This window comes from Oryzias melastigma, linkage group LG11 (genome assembly GCF_002922805.2).
Source record: "Oryzias melastigma strain HK-1 linkage group LG11, ASM292280v2, whole genome shotgun sequence".
Lineage (NCBI taxonomy): Eukaryota > Metazoa > Chordata > Actinopteri > Beloniformes > Adrianichthyidae > Oryzias > Oryzias melastigma.
Window position 1 is genome coordinate 8,886,036 of NC_050522.1, and position 20,054 is coordinate 8,906,089.

The following is a 20,054-nucleotide window of genomic DNA, read 5'->3' on the forward strand; positions in this document are numbered from 1 at the left end:
TATATATTTAGGGAGAGGGGGCTGTATCTTATAATTAATACATTAAAAAATGGATAAAAAAACAACCCCTAGAAGGGTAAATGGAGCAGCCACGTGTGCTGAAGGCGTGGTGCTTGTCTCCATCGTTCAAATAACATAATTGCTTCCCTTTTTAGCGTGACAACCACCTTTTTCCATCCAGATGTTCAGCCAATGAGAGCACGCGCTGCTGACTCCACAGACGGACGGAGGCGGAGGCAGGAATGCAGCAGGATGCTCGTTAGAATGGCTGTCAAACACTCTGACGTTTAGATGTAGCACAACGAAAGCCTTTCTCATGTAAAATTTACGAGGACCATCTCCACCATGACTGCTGCAGCTGTCGCGGTTTGGCTCGGAACGGGTACGTATCGATTTCCGATGCAAATCAATTGGTTGATCTGGTACCCAGGCTAGCTAGTTAGCCGGCTAACTAGCTAGCCAACTAGCTAATTTTTTTTCCAAAAGCCCGAGAGGAGGAGAGGAAAAATGGCTGCCATAACAGACACTCAGAGGATGAAAAAACAAACCGGACTCAGTCCGTCTGCGTTTACTTGAAACTTATGAAACAAAAATGATATATTTTAGGTTTTAATCGTGAGGTTTGGCTTGAAAAACGTTCACCAGGAGGATTTTACTCATCCCTAAATTGCGTAGTTTGTGACTTGAGCCCAAACAAGCAAGTTTGCCAACAAATATATATATATATATATATATATATATATATATATATATATATATATATATATATATATATATATATATATATATATATATATATATATAAAATAGCGCTCTGTACAGGAAAAAAATATCAGAAACAAATAAAACAAATAAAGATTAACCTATTTAACCTTCTATGCTTTCTGGATAGTAAATTAAAACCTTAGCATGAAATAGTTTATTTAATTATGCTTTGACTATGCTAAAACTGAAGCACTACATTTAAAGTGTACTTTTTATATACCTATGTATTTTAATGTTTAAGTGTTCCAGTTCTGTCAGAAGAAATATTAATTTAGTATACATACATGGTTTAAAGCAGGGGTCTGCATCCTGTACAGGGTCTGTATCATGCAAAATCAACTTTTTAAAAATTAGCTTTTAAGTGTTTTATAATACTAATTCCTGAAAAAAACAATCCCAAAGCGGAATTTAGATCTGCTCACGTATTTTTGAGCATTCCTCTAAAACTCTGAGTTCTGAGCACCAGCCCCGTCCAAATTCACGAAAATGAGCAGGTCCTCACATTGTGATGTCACAAAGTGGGAACAGCCCCTTCCAGGAACAGTCTACACAGCCAGCTCCGCCCCCAGCCTATGTCTGAATCCCCACCTTAATCACTAACCACTAAAAACTATCTAGTGGCCTGGATTTTAAAAGTAATATGGAGACTATGCTCACTACTTTTTTTTTTCCAAACGCCAGACATGACGTTGATTTCACAAAGTGAAAATCGAATCAATACGAACATTACACAACATCTTTTTGTGTTCTGATGATGAAAATGTCAATGGTTTATTGAAAAATTACAATTAAACATGTTTTTTTCCACAAAAATTGTTCAACTGCAATGCATTGTGGTCTATATTAGCTACTTTAGTGAGCATTGATGAACGCTATTTTTATGCAAAAACTTCTGGGAAATTTCTCGTTCACTCTTTTGTGGAATTGTAAATTTGGACAACACTAGAAAATGGCGAACACACGATACAGTGCACTGTATAGTGAGTAGTGAAGGAATTCGGACATAGCCCCACTTTTTCAGCGGAGCTTGCATTGATCAGCAAAACACTTTAATTTAAATGCACATTGTCATTTATATGCTGCTGGGGCCGGCTCTAGGTTGACATCATGAAGTGGGCGGCACCCACAGGGAGTGGAAGGCGGTCTTATGGAGCTTGTGAAAATAACTCATATTTCATTATAACACAATTTTTTTAGTGTGCCAAAGGTAGTATATTGTCATATATGTGGATACAGTTTTTTTCTGAAAGACTTAATAGCAGCATTATTTAGGCTTTTTAAAGCTAAAAGAGACATTTAAACCAGTTTCTTATTGACCAAAACGCGTCATCGTTCAAAAGAATAGCTTATATTTATTTTACGTTTTTGTGGTCGCTAAGCCATTCATTTATAAAATGTAGCTTTTAAGTATTTTCAATAATTCCACTATAACGTTGTTATATTTGTGTATTTATAACAAATTTTACTTATTTTACTTTTGATGGCAGCACATACAAATTCTTTTCAAAATAAAATTAATTCTGTGTAAATGAGATCCTCTAAATGCAACAGATTTACTGGAATTTTAAATGCAAGAAAGGCAAGTCACACATGACATCATTTCCGACATCCTTTTATTCTACTATGGAATTTTTAGAACAATTATTTAAAATGAAATGATATACTTTAGGTATTTTGCCTTTAATCAGCAACTAAAACCAGTTGTGCAGCACAAGATAAGTGCCTTAATCTTACATTTTTCACTATCATTTTGTTAATTTATCTGACATGTTAAAAATGTAAAATGGAATTCGTATTTACTTAAAACAAAATGGTCTATAGTATACTTCTTATACTCAAGTATATTTCATAAAATGAACTTCGGGTGTACTACTTTTTGCTAAGGGAAGGCAGAACCTTTACAACATAGAGGGAATTCAAAAATGTTTTAAAGGAACAATATCGGACAAATAGTCCTAGGGATCAAAATTAATTACAGTAAATAGTATTTTGAATGAGACTATTGGTACATTTTGAATTAAAGAACTAGAAAACTGCAGCGTTAAGTTTGGACTACACCTCAGGACTCAATGTGTACCAACCAGTAAAGACTTGAGAACAGGACTAATGGGATCTGTTCCCCAAGTTCTGGCTAAAACTCTGCAGTGTTGTGAATGAGCTTTTCATCTGTTGTAGATATAAAAAGGTATCCATCTTCTCTCCATAACTTTACCTAGACATAACGTCTCTGTATCTCAATTTTTATTTGAAATGATTCAATAATGGCTTTAAAATATGCGTTGAAATTTAGATTTGAGTCCCATTTTGGCCCCCAGATTTATGTAACATTTTCTTTTTGGTATTTTCAGTTGCATAAATACCTAAATATCTGTAATCTTGTATCGATTTCTACTGTTGGGGTTGGGAAAATAGACAAAATGCTTATAGTCGATGTTACTTTAGTGGTTCTGGCACCAAGAAGATATCTTGAGGATTTGCTGATAGCGCTACAGTAAATTTATTATAGAAACAAACACATTTTTAAATAAAAAGAATGAAAATGATCATATTCTTTATATTTAAGGCAGCTTCATTATAGTAACACAGCTCGTTGTATGATTAAAAACTACTGAAGACAGATTTGATGAGGGAAAATGATAAACTGGAAATGAGTTATGCATTGTTTGAGAAGTTGTTGAAAGACACCCTTGTTTCATGCATGCTTCTATTCATTGACCCAATAGTTTACATTGTGCATGCCTATGATGCAACACGGAGCGCTTTACATGAGAGAAATGCCCGTTTGGAGCCAGCCGTGGCCTTGAGGCAGAAAACGGCGTTATTTAAAGACGGTGAGTGTCTGTCAAAACACTGACAAACTCGGGTGATTTCTCATTAATACAAGTAGTTGTTGTTCTTTGTGTGCCCCCTTCTCACTCTGAACTCACTTTCTGTAGCTGTTTTAGCAAGTGAAGCTAATTCTTGTGTAGAACTAACTGTAGATCTCATCCTACCTGGAAGAAGAGGGAGTACTTTCTTTACTTAACAATGCTGCTGTAGAAAAGCTATTAGGACAAATAAATAGTGCCTTTCTTACCTTCTATGGAGAGTCGGAGGACTAAAGGGGTTTTCCAATGTCCATCATTGTCCTTGGCCACCATTGTGTGCTTGCTGCAGCACCAGCTGCTTTCACTTCCACATTGGAGCTCAAAATAAACGAAGTTCCAACTCATCACAGGCACAACACCAAAGCCGTCGTCACAAACAGTGGCGATCCTTGTTGTCTGCTTCCCCGCTGAGCACCGAAAAGCACATGCACTCCTCCTGACCCGTACAGCATGTGCGCATGGAGCTGACTCCACAGAACCAAAGGACACCCTTTCCTCGTCTCTGCCTCAGCTTGGGGAAGGCCTCAGTTAGATAAAACCATTAGGCTGGTGCTTTCTCTGCTGCCAACCCTAGTTTTCCCCCATTAAGACCTGATACCAAATATGGCCATACCTGTACACCCCTGTGGAGGCAGCCTCAGGTCTTAATGGGTTGTGCGGCATTGCTCCAACCCGTCCAAGGTCAGTCCAGAAATGCATCAAATCTGGTTAGTTATTTCCACCACTTCCAGTTTCCCTTTGTACTGTGTTAATCTTCTGCTGTGTGCGATGGCTTCACAAACTGTAGGATTCTGCACAACATTCTTGAACGTATGTGTTAGTATGTTAACCCAGTGGTTCGGAAAGTGTTTCTTCTGTTCTCGTCTGTCATTTGACCCAGAGCTGTATCCAAGAGACTAGTGTGCATTGGACAGTTGAGCATTAACCTTTAATTGGTGATGTATTGTGTGTACACGGAGGGCGCTGAAAGCTGGTCATCTTGAGAAGGCTCAGACTTGAATAAGCAGATTTGATGCTCCTGGCAGATCCTTGGTGGGACTTAGTCACTGATCGCTGGTCGTTGTTGACTTAACGGCTGGAGAGAAAACAGTTCAAGCTGGAATTCAGTTTTCCAGGAGTGTCTGGCCTAAATTATTGACGTTGAGTAAGAGATTAAATGTTCAGTCTCTTTTTAGATCCCAACGGTTATTTTTACTATTTTCTTTACCTGATTCCTGAGCACAAAGGTGCAGTCACTGTTTAACCTTGGAGTGTGTGGAAAAGGTCCTTTGTGTGCTGGCCCAGTGGGTCAGATAATACATACTTGGATGTGCATCCAGAATACAGATAAACTGAGATCCTGATTTAAAACAGTCCTGCTGAATCAAAATTAGGTTTATTTTTTTGACCAATTGTTGGATTCTTGATGCCGCGGGGAGCTATTTAGCAGATTAGTCGTGCCCAGGTGGCTTCATGAAAAGAGATGTAAATATTTTCAACCACCTTAAGTGTCAGCTGAAGGACATTGATCTGATTTCTCTGTGGTTGAGCCCTTGGGGAAATCAGTCACGTTTTGGTCAACCTCTGTGCTACTTGCCAAATCCCCAATTATCATACATAAGAGCCTTTTTCTGAATACATGTATTTGATATTTGTTATTTATTTTTACAGAGGTATAAAAAAGAGTAATCTATAATCCGTCTTTAAAAATCCTGTTTTTAACATGTTCTTGTGGCCTTTTTCCTGATGATTGATGACATATATAAAGAAAATTAAGCTAGAATTTGCATTTCTGAGTATTTCTTTATTTAAATTGTTGGGATTTGGGAGCAGATGAAAAATAAGTTTGAAATACATTGTAGTAGTCTCTTAAGAGAGTACAACGGGTGGGCCACAAGCTCCATTCTGATCCATCGACCAGATCAGGGGTGACAGACTCAATCACACAGGGAGCCAAAATCCAAAACTACCTTAAGTCACGGGCTGAACTGGACAAACATTTATTGAGCTCTAAAACTAAATGTTTAAAACTTTAAAAGCATAACTTTATAACAAAAAAATCAACTGTAAGAAAGAAGCACAAGATAACATTGGGCCATTAATTAAAATAAAATAAAATGATCTTTTATTTTATTGTTATTAAATGCCCGATGTTATCTTGTGCTTCTTTCTAACTTGTATAATTTTGACAAAATATATTTTTATGGAGAGTAAAATATTGAAAGTTATTTAAGGTTTAAGTTGATTTATTCTGGAATAATATTTTTCCCTGTTATTAGTTATAGTAATAAGTTACATTTTTTCAAGTTTTAAAAATTTAGTTTCAGAGTGTTCAGTAAAAATGTTTATCCTGTCCGGCCCACGACCTAAGGTGTGTCTTGGATTTTGACCCCCCTGATGGGTGACGGTAAGAGGGGTGGGGTTGCTCCAGGCCAATGGGTTCCGTTCAGTTTTTTGTTTTTTGAATTGTGGAATAACCATAGTTAGAAGACCACTGGGAACGCTTTGAAAACAGATCAAAAGATGATCGGAGTGGGTCTTCAAGCACTTTATCGATGCAGATGATTCGTGGATTTCTCTTCATAGCTCAGATCTTCTGTCCTTCTGCCCCTTCCTCCTCCTCCTCCTCCTTTACCATCTCCCGCTCTGCCAGCAGTCTCCCATGGTGATTAGAAATTGAGTTCCCTCCCACTGTGGAAGAGAGAAGAGGGGAAGTAATGAGTGAAAAATGCGGCATGATAAAGCAACACGGTTGTGGCTGCGTGTGAAAGAGGAGGAAACAGAGAGGGGAGCAGTGAGGAAGGGGAAAAATCTGTAACACCCCCCAGGTTTACCATTCGTTCTCGATTATAAACTGTAAATGTGTGGGCTGTATACCAGAGTGCAGCAAAAATAACAAGTTTGAGAGGCCATCTTGGTCTGAATGCCTAATTACTTTTCAGTAGATTCTTTGTCTTCTTACATACAAAAGCTAATAAGTAGCGTTTTCCCCTTACACTTCACTGCGTGAGCTTTTTTTAAGCTTTAAGTGCATTTCTTAGAAACAGAAGTGACTAATCTAAGAAACCTGCTCTCCCTACACTGCTGGTAGGTTATTAACGGGGTGTAAAACACACCTTCTAATATCTAATGTATCTAATGTGCAGAAATCAGGAACTTAGACTCTGTTCTTGTAAATTTGTGTTTTTAGTGGTAACCATCTTATCGAGGTCCCATGGAGACCGGAATGTGTACCCGTCTGCTGGAGTACTGTTTGTCCATGTTCTGGAGCGGGAGCACTTCAAAGGAGAGTTTCCCCCTTACCCCAAATCAGGTACCATTCCCATCACTCCTATTAATTTATACTGTAGCAAAAAAGGTCATATGAGCGGCACCAAAATACCTCCATATTTATGCTTTTTTTTGCATAAATAATGAATGTTTTTCACGAAAAATTATTTTCGCCATTTTACGTGCAGGCGATGCCAGCAATGACCCCATCACTTTCAACACCAACCTGATGGGGTACCCGGATAGGCCTGGGTGGCTGCGCTACATCCAAAGGACTCCATACGGTGATGGCGTTCTCTACGGTTCTCCCACTGCTGAGCATGTTGGCCGGCCCACTGTCATAGAGGTGATGTATGCTTTTCATTAGGGTTTTTGTGTGGACATGTGTGTCCGAATTCCCTTACTAGGGTGTTCAAATGCGTTGACGTTGAAGAATTCAATGGATTTAGGTGATTTAAAGTGTTATGCAGAGTTGAGATGATGTGTTAGCATGTCCTTTATGCTATGGTTATCTAAATAATTGATCATATAATGCAATATTATTAGGGGTGTAAGTAACCATTTGTTCCATCAACGATTTGATTTATATCATAATTTGTAGTTGATTGTACAATTCATAGTTGATATCGGTTCATTTTTATGTATCTGATTTGATCGGATTCACTGATCTAAAATGGATCCAGGACATCTTTAGGTAAAACTTCCACCGGGTGAAGTTTTCCAGATTCCTTGAATTTCTTGCAAGAAAATCAAGTGTAAATTAGTTATGTCTATAATTTATCTAATTTTGAAACAATTTTGTAATGGTATGTTCGATTTGATTCGATTAATAGCTTGCCTCATACAAATCAATTTGACTGAATAAAAATCGATTAATCGTTACACCCCTAGCTAATATACTAGATTCCTCCTGTGTTTCATGAAGCTAAATAAGCATCAATCTATTACGGTAGTGAAGCTAAATGTATTTAGTCCATCATTGTTATCTATTCCATTATTAGGATTTGCCTTTCAAGATGAAATGTTCATTCTTGGTCCTGTTTTTTGTTAAATAAGTGCACCCCAAAAGTGCAACTTTCTCATGTTTTATTTTTTCTTTATTATGCATTTTGGGCTGATACGACTTATACTTCAATACATTCTGAAAATACAGTAGTTTTTGTAAAATGTTTTATTAAAATATTTTACATTTCAACTAAATATTTATTTGGTTTTCACTTCAGAAAATGGGTGGTCGTATCTGGCGTTCAAAAAAGAAAATGTAATGAATATTTGTTCAAATAGCATTAAAATCATATAGTCTCGCTCTATAGTGTTAGGGACTTAGGGAGTAGTGCAGATATTCAGTCATTGTGTGGGAGAACGCATCTGTGACAGAGACGCATAAATTCACTGGGCTTGGTAGATTTTGCTTACAAAAAAAGTATTTTTTAATATTTACATTTCTTTACCAAATGTCTCTCCGTGTCCACCGTAGCTCATGTACCTCTTTATGGTTCCCCAGCCAAGTACGGACACCCTGTCATGCATCCTGCCCTGTTCGGAGCATGTTTCCATATAAGCTCCACTGATCTGAGCTTAAACTTTCACCCTTGTGTGTTACAGATTACTGCTTATAACAGGCGCACGTTTGAGACCGCACGCCACAACTTGGTCATAAACATCATGGCAACAGAAGGTAAGAGATGTTGGCACGACAGCTTGAGGCCAACAGAGATCCGACTGCACAGTTTTCCTGTGTAAAACCTTAAGGAACATCTAGGACTTAAAAGATTTAACCAGCTTTTCTTAAGGGAGAACTTTAGCCATGATTATTTCTAATAAACAGATTACTGATTCATAAAAAAGAAACTCAGAGGATTATATACGTTATTTGTTTTTGACTGAAAAGACAACAGAGGAAGCACATCATTTGAAATTCAGCTGATCTAATCACATAATCTTCACAACCTGCTAGATTTCCTCAGAATTTCTTTCAGTTTTTAGAAAAAAGGGAAATTCCATTTCACAACTTCTACAAACACATGATTCAAGTAGGAACAAAGAGACAAAAAGCTTCACGAAAAGGAAAACTGACTTCTTTTTCTCAACAAAGTGTGATTCATTTCAAGCCAAAGTTTAACGTGCTACAAAAATCCAACGCTGGTTGTTATCTGGGAGGAAATGTAACACTTTCTGCCAAAAACCATGAATACTAAGGCTATGTCCGAAATCCATCACTACTCCCTTAACCCCCTTTGGACACAAGGTCACTACTTTTTTTTTTTTTTTTTTTAAACTCCAAATATGATGTCACTCATTTTCCAAAGTAAAAATCTAATAAATATGAATATTTACAAAGACTATTTATGAATCCACTGTATTCTGATGCTGAAAACTTGAATAACTTACAAAAAATACATTTAAATTTATTTATATATTCTTTTAAATGACAAATTGTTCATACGCAATGCATTGTGGTCTATATTCTATAGGGGTGTAAGGGGAATCAATTCGACAATATATTACGATATTTCATTTGACGATACTTTTAGCAATTTAAAATGTAGACAAGACGATATTTAATTAATTATTTATGAGCAAACGTAGTTGCAGTGCATTGTGATTGTTAAATAAAATAAATGTTACTATTTTATTAACATGAAAGGTGTATTAATATTCAGATAGAGATTTTTCCCTAAACAAACTGCAAAATTGTTTTGGTACAGTCCTGGGATATACCGCAATATGTATCGTATTATGACATGCGTTTTGCGATACGTATCGTATTGTAAGATGCTTATTGCGATATGTATCGTATTATGAGACACGTTTTGCCCTACGTATTATAGTGTGAGATGCATATTGCCATACATATTGTACTGTGAGAAGCGTATTGCGATACGTATAATATTGTGAGATGGGTTTTGCAATAAGTATCGTAATGTGAGATGCGTATTGCAACTCGTATCGTATTGTGAGATGTATATTGTCATATGTATGGTATTGTGAGACGCATATCACGATACGTATCGTATTGTGAGATGCGCATTGCAATAGATATCGTAATGTGAGACGTGTATTGTGATACGTATCGTAATGTGAGATGCGTATTGCGATACGTATTGTATTGTGAGACGCATATTGCGATACATATCGTATTATGAGATACATTTTGCGATACTTATCGTAATGTGAGACCCATATTGCGATACATATCTTGTTATGAGATACATTTTGCAATACATATCATATTATGAGATAAATTTTGTGATACTTATCGTATTGTGAGATGCGTATTGCGATACGTATTGTATTGTGAGATGCGTTTTGCAATACATAATGTATTGTGAGATACGTTTTGCGATACAGATCGTATTGTGAGATGGGTATGGTATTGTGAGATGCATATTGCAGTACATATCATATTTTTAGATGCGTGTTGAGATACGTATTGTATTGTGAGATGCGTATTTCAGTACAATTCGTACAGCCAGACTCCTGCCAATACAGCGCTAATATTCAGCAATCTATTAAGTGTCGATGTACCCTCTTTTTCGCAGAGACTTCTGGGAATTTCCAGAGCACTGGATTTTGGAATGTAGATTCGGACAAATATGGCAAACGCCAAAAAGGTTCCCTCACCATTGAGTAGTGAAGGAATTCGAATTAAAAAAATTCAAATCCTCACCCAAATGAAACTCTAAGGCAGATTTATTATTGATTGTTGATCGGTATTTATCTAGCATTTCGTCTTAAACACCCAAGGTGTATTCAGGCCTGCAGCCAGTTCCACTTTGTTGCTCACATTTGAGGTGTTTAAAGCCAGAAGTTGCAATGTTTTCAATCAAATATCCTCAGATTGGAGCAGATTAGATAAAGATCCGTGGACACAGAGACACTTGCAGATGTGTTATTTACTGCGTCACCTCTCATGTAACAGGATGACAAGACTTGATGTGTTTGCACAGATTATGTAACAGCATCATTATTTTGTGGGAGTTGTTGTGTCAGCTAGCTGTCTCATTGTTTATGAATTCAGGACTCTGTGTTGTATGAATTTATCTTTTTGACAGACATTATTTATTAACACAAATGTTAATGTTCTCGAATGCAAAATGTTAATTTCTTCATTTTTTTAATAAAATAAAAGGGAAAGACATAGATCAGGGTGTTAAGCTTTTTTTTTTTTTTTTTTAATAGAAGCGTTACAAAAAAGTTAGTTAACCAGCTCTCCAATGTCGGGTTTATAAATAGCACACATAAAGGTAGATTTGATCACATTATTTGTATAAGTGTTACGTAGATGTTATATTGTATATTGTTTACTTTTTTTAGGCTATTGTTTCAATGGCAAAAGATGTTTTTCTGAAACCAAAAGTTTCTCTGGTTCATGCATTTCTATTTGAGAACTCACTCTGATCATCCTTGGAGCTTTTAAAACTGTTCCCAGCGGTCTTTTAATCATGATCACCATATTTTTTTTACTATAAGTCACTTTTTCTTTTTTTTTTGCATGGTTAGGCCAGGGGTGCGACTTGTACTCAGGACTGACTTATAAGTCACTGAAAAATACAGTATCCCTTTCCCACTCCGCTGCAGAGAAGAGCAACAAGCTTGTCGCCCACCTAGCGTATTTTCTACATATTTTGCATTTTTTTCTGCACCAGATTTACATCGATTTGAATAAAGAGATACGCTTACATTCAAATTTGAGCTCACATTTTCTTTGGATATGTCCTCCATCATGAGAAAAATGCCACAAGAGCAAGTTAAAACAAAAAAAACACGATTTTCATCGGAGTGGGTCTTTAAACTAAGTTTTGGGGGGTTGGGGTCAAAGCACTAGTTTTGCATTAATTACCGGTGAAACCATCGGAAACAGCAAAAACACCAGCAGCTCCTGAAAAGACTTGAACCCAAATTTAAACTTGTACTTATAGCTAGGGGTGTAACGGATCAACAAACTCATGGATTGGATCGTGTCATGGTTTTAGGGTCACGGTTCAGATCATTTTTCAGTAAAAAAATCAACAGGAAAAACAAGAAGATAAAAGCCTAAAATTATTTTTTGAAAAGCTTTGAAACATATATTTGAGAAAACATATATAAAGCATAAATATACACTCTGACATCTTTGAACTTTGAACACAAATAAAAATGTAAAAACATAGTTTCAGGTTACATTCACATATCTGGAGTCCAAATGTACAAAAACTGAGAGAATAGAATGCTTAATTTGCAATTTTCACTTCCCCCCACCCCCAATGTCCAATTTAAATCTTAAATGAAAAAGTTAAATTAAACTTTCATTGTTGTTTTTGTATTAAGTGTAGTATTGAAACTAACTGTGGGAACATTTAAATATTTCAAATAGTTATTACGATCTGTAGAACATGTGCAGGTGAGGCACTGCCATGCCCGCTTTTCCTGGTGATTTTTGACCCTTTTGGCTTGCCATACTGCCTTCCCTTGACGGCCCGTCTCTGTTGCAGGAGCAGCAGGTGAATTTGACCCCAATCGCGTTTGGTGTGGACAGTTAATTTTAATGGAGATACGCAGATACGGATTAAACGTGATCGCTCAAAGTTCAGCCGTGTGTTTTCCAGAGTTCCCTCTGCCTTACCAAGCTGAGTTTTACATCAAGAACATGAACGTGGAGGAGATGCTGGCCAGCGAGGTGCTCGGAGACTTCCTGGGCGCAGTGAAGAACGTATGGCAGCCCGAGCGACTCAACGCCATCAACATTACCTCCGCCCTGGACCGCGGTGGCCGCGTACCCCTTCCCATCAACAATTTGAAGGAAGGGTAAGCATCTAAACAAAGGATTTTTCTATTTTAAAAGTTGTTTTTTATGATATAATCAGCTGGTGGAGTAGAGAATGAGGATGTGAGGCTCCTCTGTTCTATTCATCATCCCCTCCTTTGTCTAGCGTTTACGTGATGGTCGGCGCCGACGTTCCCTTCTCTTCGTGCCTGAGGGAGGTGGAAAGCCCGCATAACCAGCTGCGCTGCAGTCAGGAGATGGAACCTGTCATCAGCTGCGACAAGAAATTCAGAGCTCAGTTTCACATCGACTGGTGTAAAATCTCCCTGGTGAGGACACGCAGAAAGAAAGCTTGATTTTTTTACTTACTAAATTCTTCTTCATTTGTTTTTTTTTAAGGTTGACATCAACAAAGTAGTCCCGGTCTACATTACCCGCCCTGACCCCGGTACGGGGATCCTGCCCGACTTTGGGGAGTACAACCCCCCATCCGAGTCCCTGAAAAGCAGGGACTACTTTTCCGACTTCCTCGTCACCATGGCGATTCCCTCAGCTGTGGCGTTAGTCCTCTTCTTTATCCTTGGCTACATTATGTGCTGCAGGCGGGAAGGGGTGTAAGTTTGCTTGAATATTTATTTGTTCTGCACCTGTAATGACAGCAGCTTATAGTTAAGAAAGAGGAGAACTGTTTCAGGAGCAGCGAAACCACTACATTTTGCATCAGAAGTGCAGCTTACCATTATCCCGGAGTATGAGCCCCATTTCTAAGCAGTTCCATGTCATTGTAGCAGCGGTTTTTGTCGTCATGACATCCTGAGCCTCCATGCAGAGGGCCATTCATTCACGTTTTTCATCGTTTACAGGCTGGGAGAACCCTTCTCCACTCACCGTTACAAACCACCCCACAAGCCATTCACCTGTGTGTACGTGTTGCTTTATGTATTAATATTAGTATTTAATTCATCCATTTTGTTTTGTTTCTAGGGAAAAAAGAAACATGCAAACATCTGAGTAAGTGTTTTACCTCTCCTGTGTTCTGTTTTTTTTTTTTTTTTTTTTTTAAGTTTGCGTTTTGGTCACTTTTTGTTATCATTGATGGCTGTTTCATGTCCATTCATGATCATATTTCTGCCATCTCATCCATTCATCCAGTGGGCTGCTCAAAAATTCAGTGACTAGCAGTAGAATAGTATTAATAATACAACGTATTTATCAAAATAATACTTTTTAAATTAGACAAATACAAAGAAAACCTCAGGATAGATGAGGCTACATGTCTTGCATGCACAATCTGAGAGTAGATCTGCTCAGACGATGGAATTAGTGAAGCTTTGAAGAAAGTGGCAGACTCAAACAAACAAAAACAAACTTCTCCACCCTCCAGCATCCAGCTGGTTCATCACAGTGCCATCCAGAAGTCCACGAAGGAGCTGCGGAGCATGTCCAAGAACCGCGAGATCTCCTGGCCCCTCTCCACCCTGCCCGTCTTCAACCCGGTCAGCGGCGAGGTGGTGCCACCCATCCACCCGGACAACTACGAGACCACCAGCATGCCGCTGATGCAGACGCAGTCGTGAGTGAAGGGAATTGGAGGGAGGGGGGGTGGACTATTCGTGGTCACAAAAGTCAAGTTATTAAATACTGGAAAGAGTCAAAAACAGCTGAAAACTTTCTTCCGCTCATTATTTTTCAGCTACAGCTCAAAGGTTTCAGGTCGTCATATGGATTTTTAAGGAAGAATTTTAATGTCATTTTCAATTTCAGGAATCTGCAAAACCAGATAACCATACCACAGCCACGGCCATCAGGTAAGACTGCATGATCAAAATTTAACTTCATAAATCACGACAATTCTCTATAACTAAAAGATTTCAACGCTGTCACTGCATGCTGCTGCATGTTTGTCTTTCTGCTTCACATTTCTGTTCTCGTCTCCCTTAATCTGCCAAGCATGTGGGCAGGTTGGATTTTTATTGAACCCAAGCAAGCAATCAAACGCTTTTTCTAGACCGCAGCAACAGACCAAAGTGCTTCCCATTAGAGGGCTTTTAAAATAAATAAAAGAAAAAGTAAAAATCAAATTGTAACACACATGTAAACAAAATAATACTAAAATGTGCAAAATCACTGTTACATAAAAGCCATTTCTAAGTTTTACATTTGAAAACAGACTATAAAATCTATGTGAAAAATATATGAAAGATGAAAAAAAAATATAGAAATTGTGAATGAGGGAGTGAGGGATTTAAAAGAGACACTTTAAAGACGTTCTCCAAGGAAAATGGTGTTTTAAAATGTTTTGTTGCATTTTTCTGATGTGGAGGACATATATAAAGAAAATTAAGCAAAAATGTGCATTTCTGTCCTTTTCTTTATTAAATCATTTCAATCATTTAGGATGAAAAAATGTTCTGGAAGAAGCTCTTTTATGATGCAGAAAGTCCTACTACTCCTCTCCATTCTGATGCATCCACTTCCAAACAAATAGATCCATTCAGTGACTTAAAAAGTCACTTTACAATAGAATCCAACATACATTTAAACTGAGTTACAATCCCTCAATGGCTGAGCAACATCAGCTGATCAGATGATCTCTTCTTTAAAACAGTTTATACACTTTAATGTAAAAGGTCAAGACGATAATTAAAGAGGCTGAGAGAATTTCTGAAGGACTTTAGTGAATTGTCGGAAAAATGACGTTAAATATATAAAAAAAATAAACTCCTTGACATTTTGAAGTTGCAATCAGAATGATTCAACCCCTTGATTCTTTGAAAATTATTAATCTTCAAAGTAGTTAGTAAAAAAAAAAAAGGGACAAGTAGATTGCATGTACACTGAATGTAAAATATACAAAATGGCCAAAAATTACCCACTAAATCAGAGGTGTCAAACTCATCACACAAGGAGCCAAAATCCAAAACACACCTTAGGTCACTGGCTAAACAGGATAAACATTTATTGAACACTCTAAAACTACATTTTTAAAACTTTAAAACCATAACTTTTTAACATAATTATGAACTAGATACTGTGATAATGCTAGTGTGAATGCTGTAAGCTGAATTTGGCTGCTGAAGATGCTGAAATTGATAGCTAAAAATGCTGAAGCTGATAGCTGAATATGGTGAAGTTGGTAGGCAGCTAAATTAGCTAAATGCCAAATTAGCCTAAAAAACAACCAAAAAAATGTAGGTTAGCCAAAACAACTGAAAAACAGCTAAACTTCAAAATATCCTTAAAAAACTGAAAAAAGCTAATATTAGCTTAAACTGCTAGTGTGTAAATATTAACTTTATATTAATAAAGTCCAAAACAGCCTAAAAAACAAAGTGCTAAATTAGCCAAAAAAAGCTAGCATTTAGCTGAAATATTATCTAAACTCCAAAATAGCCTAAAAAAATTCTTAGTAAATGCCAAAACAGTCCAAAAAGCTAGCATGATGCCAATTTTTTAAACTGTAACTTTTTAACATAATTATGAATAATAAACAGGCAGAATATTATTCCAGAATAAATCAACTTAAACCTTAACAAACTTTCAATGTTTTACTCTTCAAAAGAGTATATATTTTGTCAAAATTATACAAGTTAGAAATAAGCAGAAGATAACATCTGGCTATTACTAAGAATAAAATAAAATGATCTGGAGGGCCGGATTCGGCCCCCGGGCCTTGACTTTGACACATCGTGTCAGAAAAACTTCTGAAAGTCCAAGTTCTGTTTTAAATCTGAGGTTAATACGCCTCTATTGTCACATAAGAGGTGTAAGCACAAGAATAGGCAACCATTACCGTTTTTTATGCAACTCTTCAACACAGTAGCAAAAAATGTTCAATAGATTTTACAGTAAGAAAAAGGAAATCAATCCAACATTGTTTTGCACATCTTTCCTTCCGAGACTTGCAGGGTTTTCACCTTCCTTTTAATCAATACAAACTGCAGATGACTTTAAACTGAAGGATTATCCAGAGTTGGTACAATAAAAGATCAATTGAAGCTTAGCTTGGTGCTTTTTTCCACTCCACACAAAGACGGCTAACAAACCTGAGCGCCGCCATCACCGTACCCGTCAGCCGCATGACGCACTAACCGACTGCTCTCTGTTCACTGCTAACCAAGGAGATAACTATGTCATGTCAACGTTTCGGCGGCTGGAGGTACGTCTGCTAATTCATTTAGAGGAAGTTTTTATCTCATCATTTATACATTTCTCCTTTAAGTGTTTATTTGTCCATTTCTTTTAGGTAAATGGTATTCCTGAAGAGAGGAAAGTGGCTGAAGCATTAAATCTATGACCAAAAACCCGACCGTCAGAGAGGCCTTCCCACATTCCTCATGTTGATTAACATTTGTGCCAATCTGCATGTCTCACAAGATTTTATTGTATAGAAATACATTTCAAAGGGACCCAGACTAACTAAAAGAGATTTTTAGAACACATCTATACTTGTAAAACGATATGGTTTATATGTTCATGTCTGCAAAACAAACTTACCAGAAGAAAAGGTGAGTTTTGTGGTGTTAATTATTTGTTGCAGAAAAATAAAAGCTTTTTAAAACGTGTTTGTCATAAATCAAGCAAATAAAGCACATTTCAGATTCTTTTTTACTTTGAGGTACAATAGAATAAAGGCATTTATAAATATGGGTACATTTCACACTGTAAGACATCACCAAAAAATTATTTTACATGTTTAGTTTTTCCAAAAATTATAAATACCCGTTACTTTGACATAATCGGATCATTTAAGGCCTGAAATAACTGCCCGATTCAATGTTCACCAAAAAAAAACAAGAAAAAGAAATGCCGCTCTTCCTTCAACCAATCATGAGTGTTTCAGTTCACAACCCAAATAAAGAAGCTTCAGACCTGCCGATCCAGTAAGAAAACCTTCTACTTCTATAAAAACAAAGTGACATCAAAATTATTTGGTACCGCCATTTTTTTTTTTTTGTAACTTCCCAAGGGCAAAAAAATAACACAGTTTGGGTTTAAGAACCACAACAGCTTCTCTTTTTTCTGCACAAATCTCCTATAAAAATGAGTCAAAAGTGCTTTAACTATTTACAACCTTAGAATGAAAGTGGAGGGAAAGAAATAATAAAAGTGCTCTTTGTTTAAACATACACAGGTGGAGAAACATTGGCAACAAAATGTTTGAATCAATGCAACAGTAACGCGTCTTCTTAAACTCAGTCAGTGCATTAGCAGTTTTTTTCTGTTGCTGAGCCCAAACATGGACGAGTGGGAACTCGGATACATCGCAGATGCCAGTTTCATGTGGAAGAAGCAGAACGTTAACGTACGTTAAGAAGAATTCATCCAGCATCATGAACCAGTCAGAGTTATGATGGAGAAACATTAATTTAATCTGCTACGGAAGGTGGAAACGGCCTCCCCTACTTTTTTTTCTGATCGTTTTCTCATTATTACAAGATCCACTGTATTATTTTAACGAGAAAATGAGCTTTATCTCGTTATAATGAGATATTTTTTCGTTTTATTAAGAAAACAAAGTTCGTTTTCTCGTTACTAGTTATTATCGCGTTATAATGAGAAAACAAAGGTTGTTTTGTTGTGAGATAATCTCTCGTTATAACAAGTTCCTATCTCGTTTTAACGAGATATTTTGTTTAATTGAGTAAAGAGTTTGTTTTATTGAGATAATATCTCGTTCAAACAAGTTCCTGTCTCGTTATAACGAGAAAACTTTTATTTTTAAGAAAACAAAGTTTGTTTTCTCGTGAGATAATATCTCGTTATAACAAGATATTTTGTTTTATTGAGAAAACAGTTGGTTTTCACGTTACAATGAGTTACTATCTCGTTGTAACAAGAAAACAACTTATTTTTCTCAAGAAAATGAAGTTTGTTTTCTCATTAGATAATATCTCGTTATAAGAAGTTACTATCTCATAACAAGAAAACAAAGTTTGTTTTCTCGAGAAAACTAGGAAATTTCTCATTATAACGAAATAAAGTTTGTTTTCTTGAGAAAACAAACTTTGTTATCTCGTTATAATGAGATACTATCTCACAAGTTTGTTTTCTCGATATAACTAGTTACTATCTCATTATAAAGAGAAAACAATTTTAAAAAATGTAAAAAATAAAAATAAAAAAAAAGTAGGGCAGGCCGTTTTGGGCTTCCGTAAGCTGGTTAAAGAATAAAACATGCAGAGTGGTGTTTTTGTAACCAGTGCTGGGCTGGGTTTTTTTTTCACTTGAACTTTAGAAAAGAGAAAAAAGAAATACTGTACAAAAAAAATCTGTAACTAAAATCATACGAATAAACACACATCGAGGAGACTCAGCCAGTATGGAGACAGTCGGCTAAAACGCTCAACCGTGTCTTTAGTAGGGATGGGTACAAAATTACCTTTGCGGTACTTTTCTTCACAAACAGCAGTCGTGGGCGCAAAGTACAAAAACAAAAACCCCCACCCCCTCCCCTATAAAATATATGTTTAATTTAAATCATTAAATACTGTACATGTCACACGTTTCCAAGCTACAGCAGATGTCCACAAAGTCTTTCTGTGAGGCTCATCTTTTTAAAAAGGACATACCACTTGCAGCCATTGCACTTTGCTATTTTTCTGAAACACAAAAGTCCTCAAACATCAGAATGTCAAACAATAGTAGTGATGTGGAATCAGCAGATTTAAACATCAGTTGACGAAGAGTGGATGCCTGAATGTGCTGGTTATGGGGACTAGCTGCTAAGTGGACGGAGAGAAGTCCGAGTAAACAGGAATGCCACGTGACTGAAGTCAGACAAAGAAGCCTTGGTCCACGCAGACAAACGTCTTGAAACAAGACAGCCTCTTCCTCCAGAAGAAGTCGTGTTAACAGTTTTTGTTTTGTCTTTTCTTGTAGAATTTTCCTCTTTTTCAGGATTTTCCTAAATTCTTTTTAAATTTCAGAGTTTGTGTTTCACCGAAGTAAAAAAAAAAAAAGAAAGACTATATCTAAACATAACCAGAGAACTTATGAGAGCAGGTTCCGGCCTGCATCCGTACCTCTTATTCAGTCTGGCCAGGATCTGTGATCCGGCCCGCGTCCTTCATCGTGAGGTATTGATCAGGCTCCAGGTGTGAGCTGGTTACCTCTGGTCAGTAGCAGTACAGTCAGACTGAGGACCCCTACGAACCCCAGCCTCCTAAGCAGGGCCATGACATCTTTAGGGATGACCACCTGGGCTAGGTCGTTGGTGATGAGGGACACCTCGTGAGCTACGCAGACAAAGATGAAAGTGCTAACTATGATGTTGAGTGAAGGGTTTCCTGGGATGAGTACCAAAACCCCTTTAGTGTCAGCTGCCAGCCAAATGTGATATTGGCAGATAAAAAGCTGGAAAAAGAAAATAAAGTCGGTTAGAACTTTAATTACCATTTCCAAATCCATTGTCTGCTCCCATACAT

At 37.0% G+C, this 20,054-nt stretch overlaps 3 protein-coding genes across 12 annotated transcripts in view; 1 reads left to right on the plus strand and 2 right to left on the minus strand.

The window, feature by feature from the left end:
- The window catches only part of ppp1r9a (protein phosphatase 1, regulatory subunit 9A), an 80,699-nt gene extending 76,693 nt beyond the window's left edge, over positions 1-4,006 (minus strand). The window contains exon 1 of the mRNA XM_024299024.2: positions 3,842-4,006. The gene's annotated coding sequence lies outside the window, so the exon portion shown is untranslated. The remainder of the gene's footprint in view (positions 1-3,841) is intronic.
- The window catches only part of sgce (sarcoglycan, epsilon), a 24,917-nt gene continuing 4,863 nt past the window's right edge, over positions 1-20,054 (plus strand). The window contains exons 1-13 of one of the 6 annotated variants that reach the window (XM_024299098.2): positions 1-382; positions 3,489-3,596; positions 6,802-6,924; positions 7,070-7,227; positions 8,487-8,559; positions 12,470-12,668; positions 12,794-12,956; positions 13,027-13,241; positions 13,612-13,638; positions 14,012-14,200; positions 14,392-14,435; positions 16,749-16,786; positions 16,874-17,192. In XM_024299098.2, the coding sequence (XP_024154866.1) occupies positions 346-382; positions 3,489-3,596; positions 6,802-6,924; positions 7,070-7,227; positions 8,487-8,559; positions 12,470-12,668; positions 12,794-12,956; positions 13,027-13,241; positions 13,612-13,638; positions 14,012-14,200; positions 14,392-14,435; positions 16,749-16,786; positions 16,874-16,924 (1,425 nt within the window). In that variant the 5' untranslated portion in view covers positions 1-345 and the 3' untranslated portion in view covers positions 16,925-17,192. Of the gene's footprint in view, positions 383-3,488; positions 3,597-6,801; positions 6,925-7,069; positions 7,228-8,486; positions 8,560-12,469; positions 12,669-12,793; positions 12,957-13,026; positions 13,242-13,611; positions 13,639-14,011; positions 14,201-14,391; positions 14,436-16,660; positions 16,787-16,873; positions 17,193-20,054 lie in introns of those variants that run through there. The other 5 variants (XM_024299113.2, XM_024299104.2, XM_024299126.2 and 2 more) reach the window with 5 other exon arrangements.
- The window catches only part of casd1 (CAS1 domain containing 1), a 23,582-nt gene continuing 9,581 nt past the window's right edge, over positions 6,054-20,054 (minus strand). For 2 of the 5 annotated variants that reach the window (XM_024299062.2, XM_024299077.2), the window contains exon 19: positions 17,571-19,983. In XM_024299062.2, the coding sequence (XP_024154830.1) occupies positions 19,714-19,983 (270 nt within the window). In that variant the 3' untranslated portion in view covers positions 17,571-19,713. Of the gene's footprint in view, positions 6,303-13,138; positions 13,275-17,570; positions 19,984-20,054 lie in introns of those variants that run through there. The other 3 variants (XR_002922210.2, XR_002922208.2, XM_024299085.2) reach the window with 3 other exon arrangements.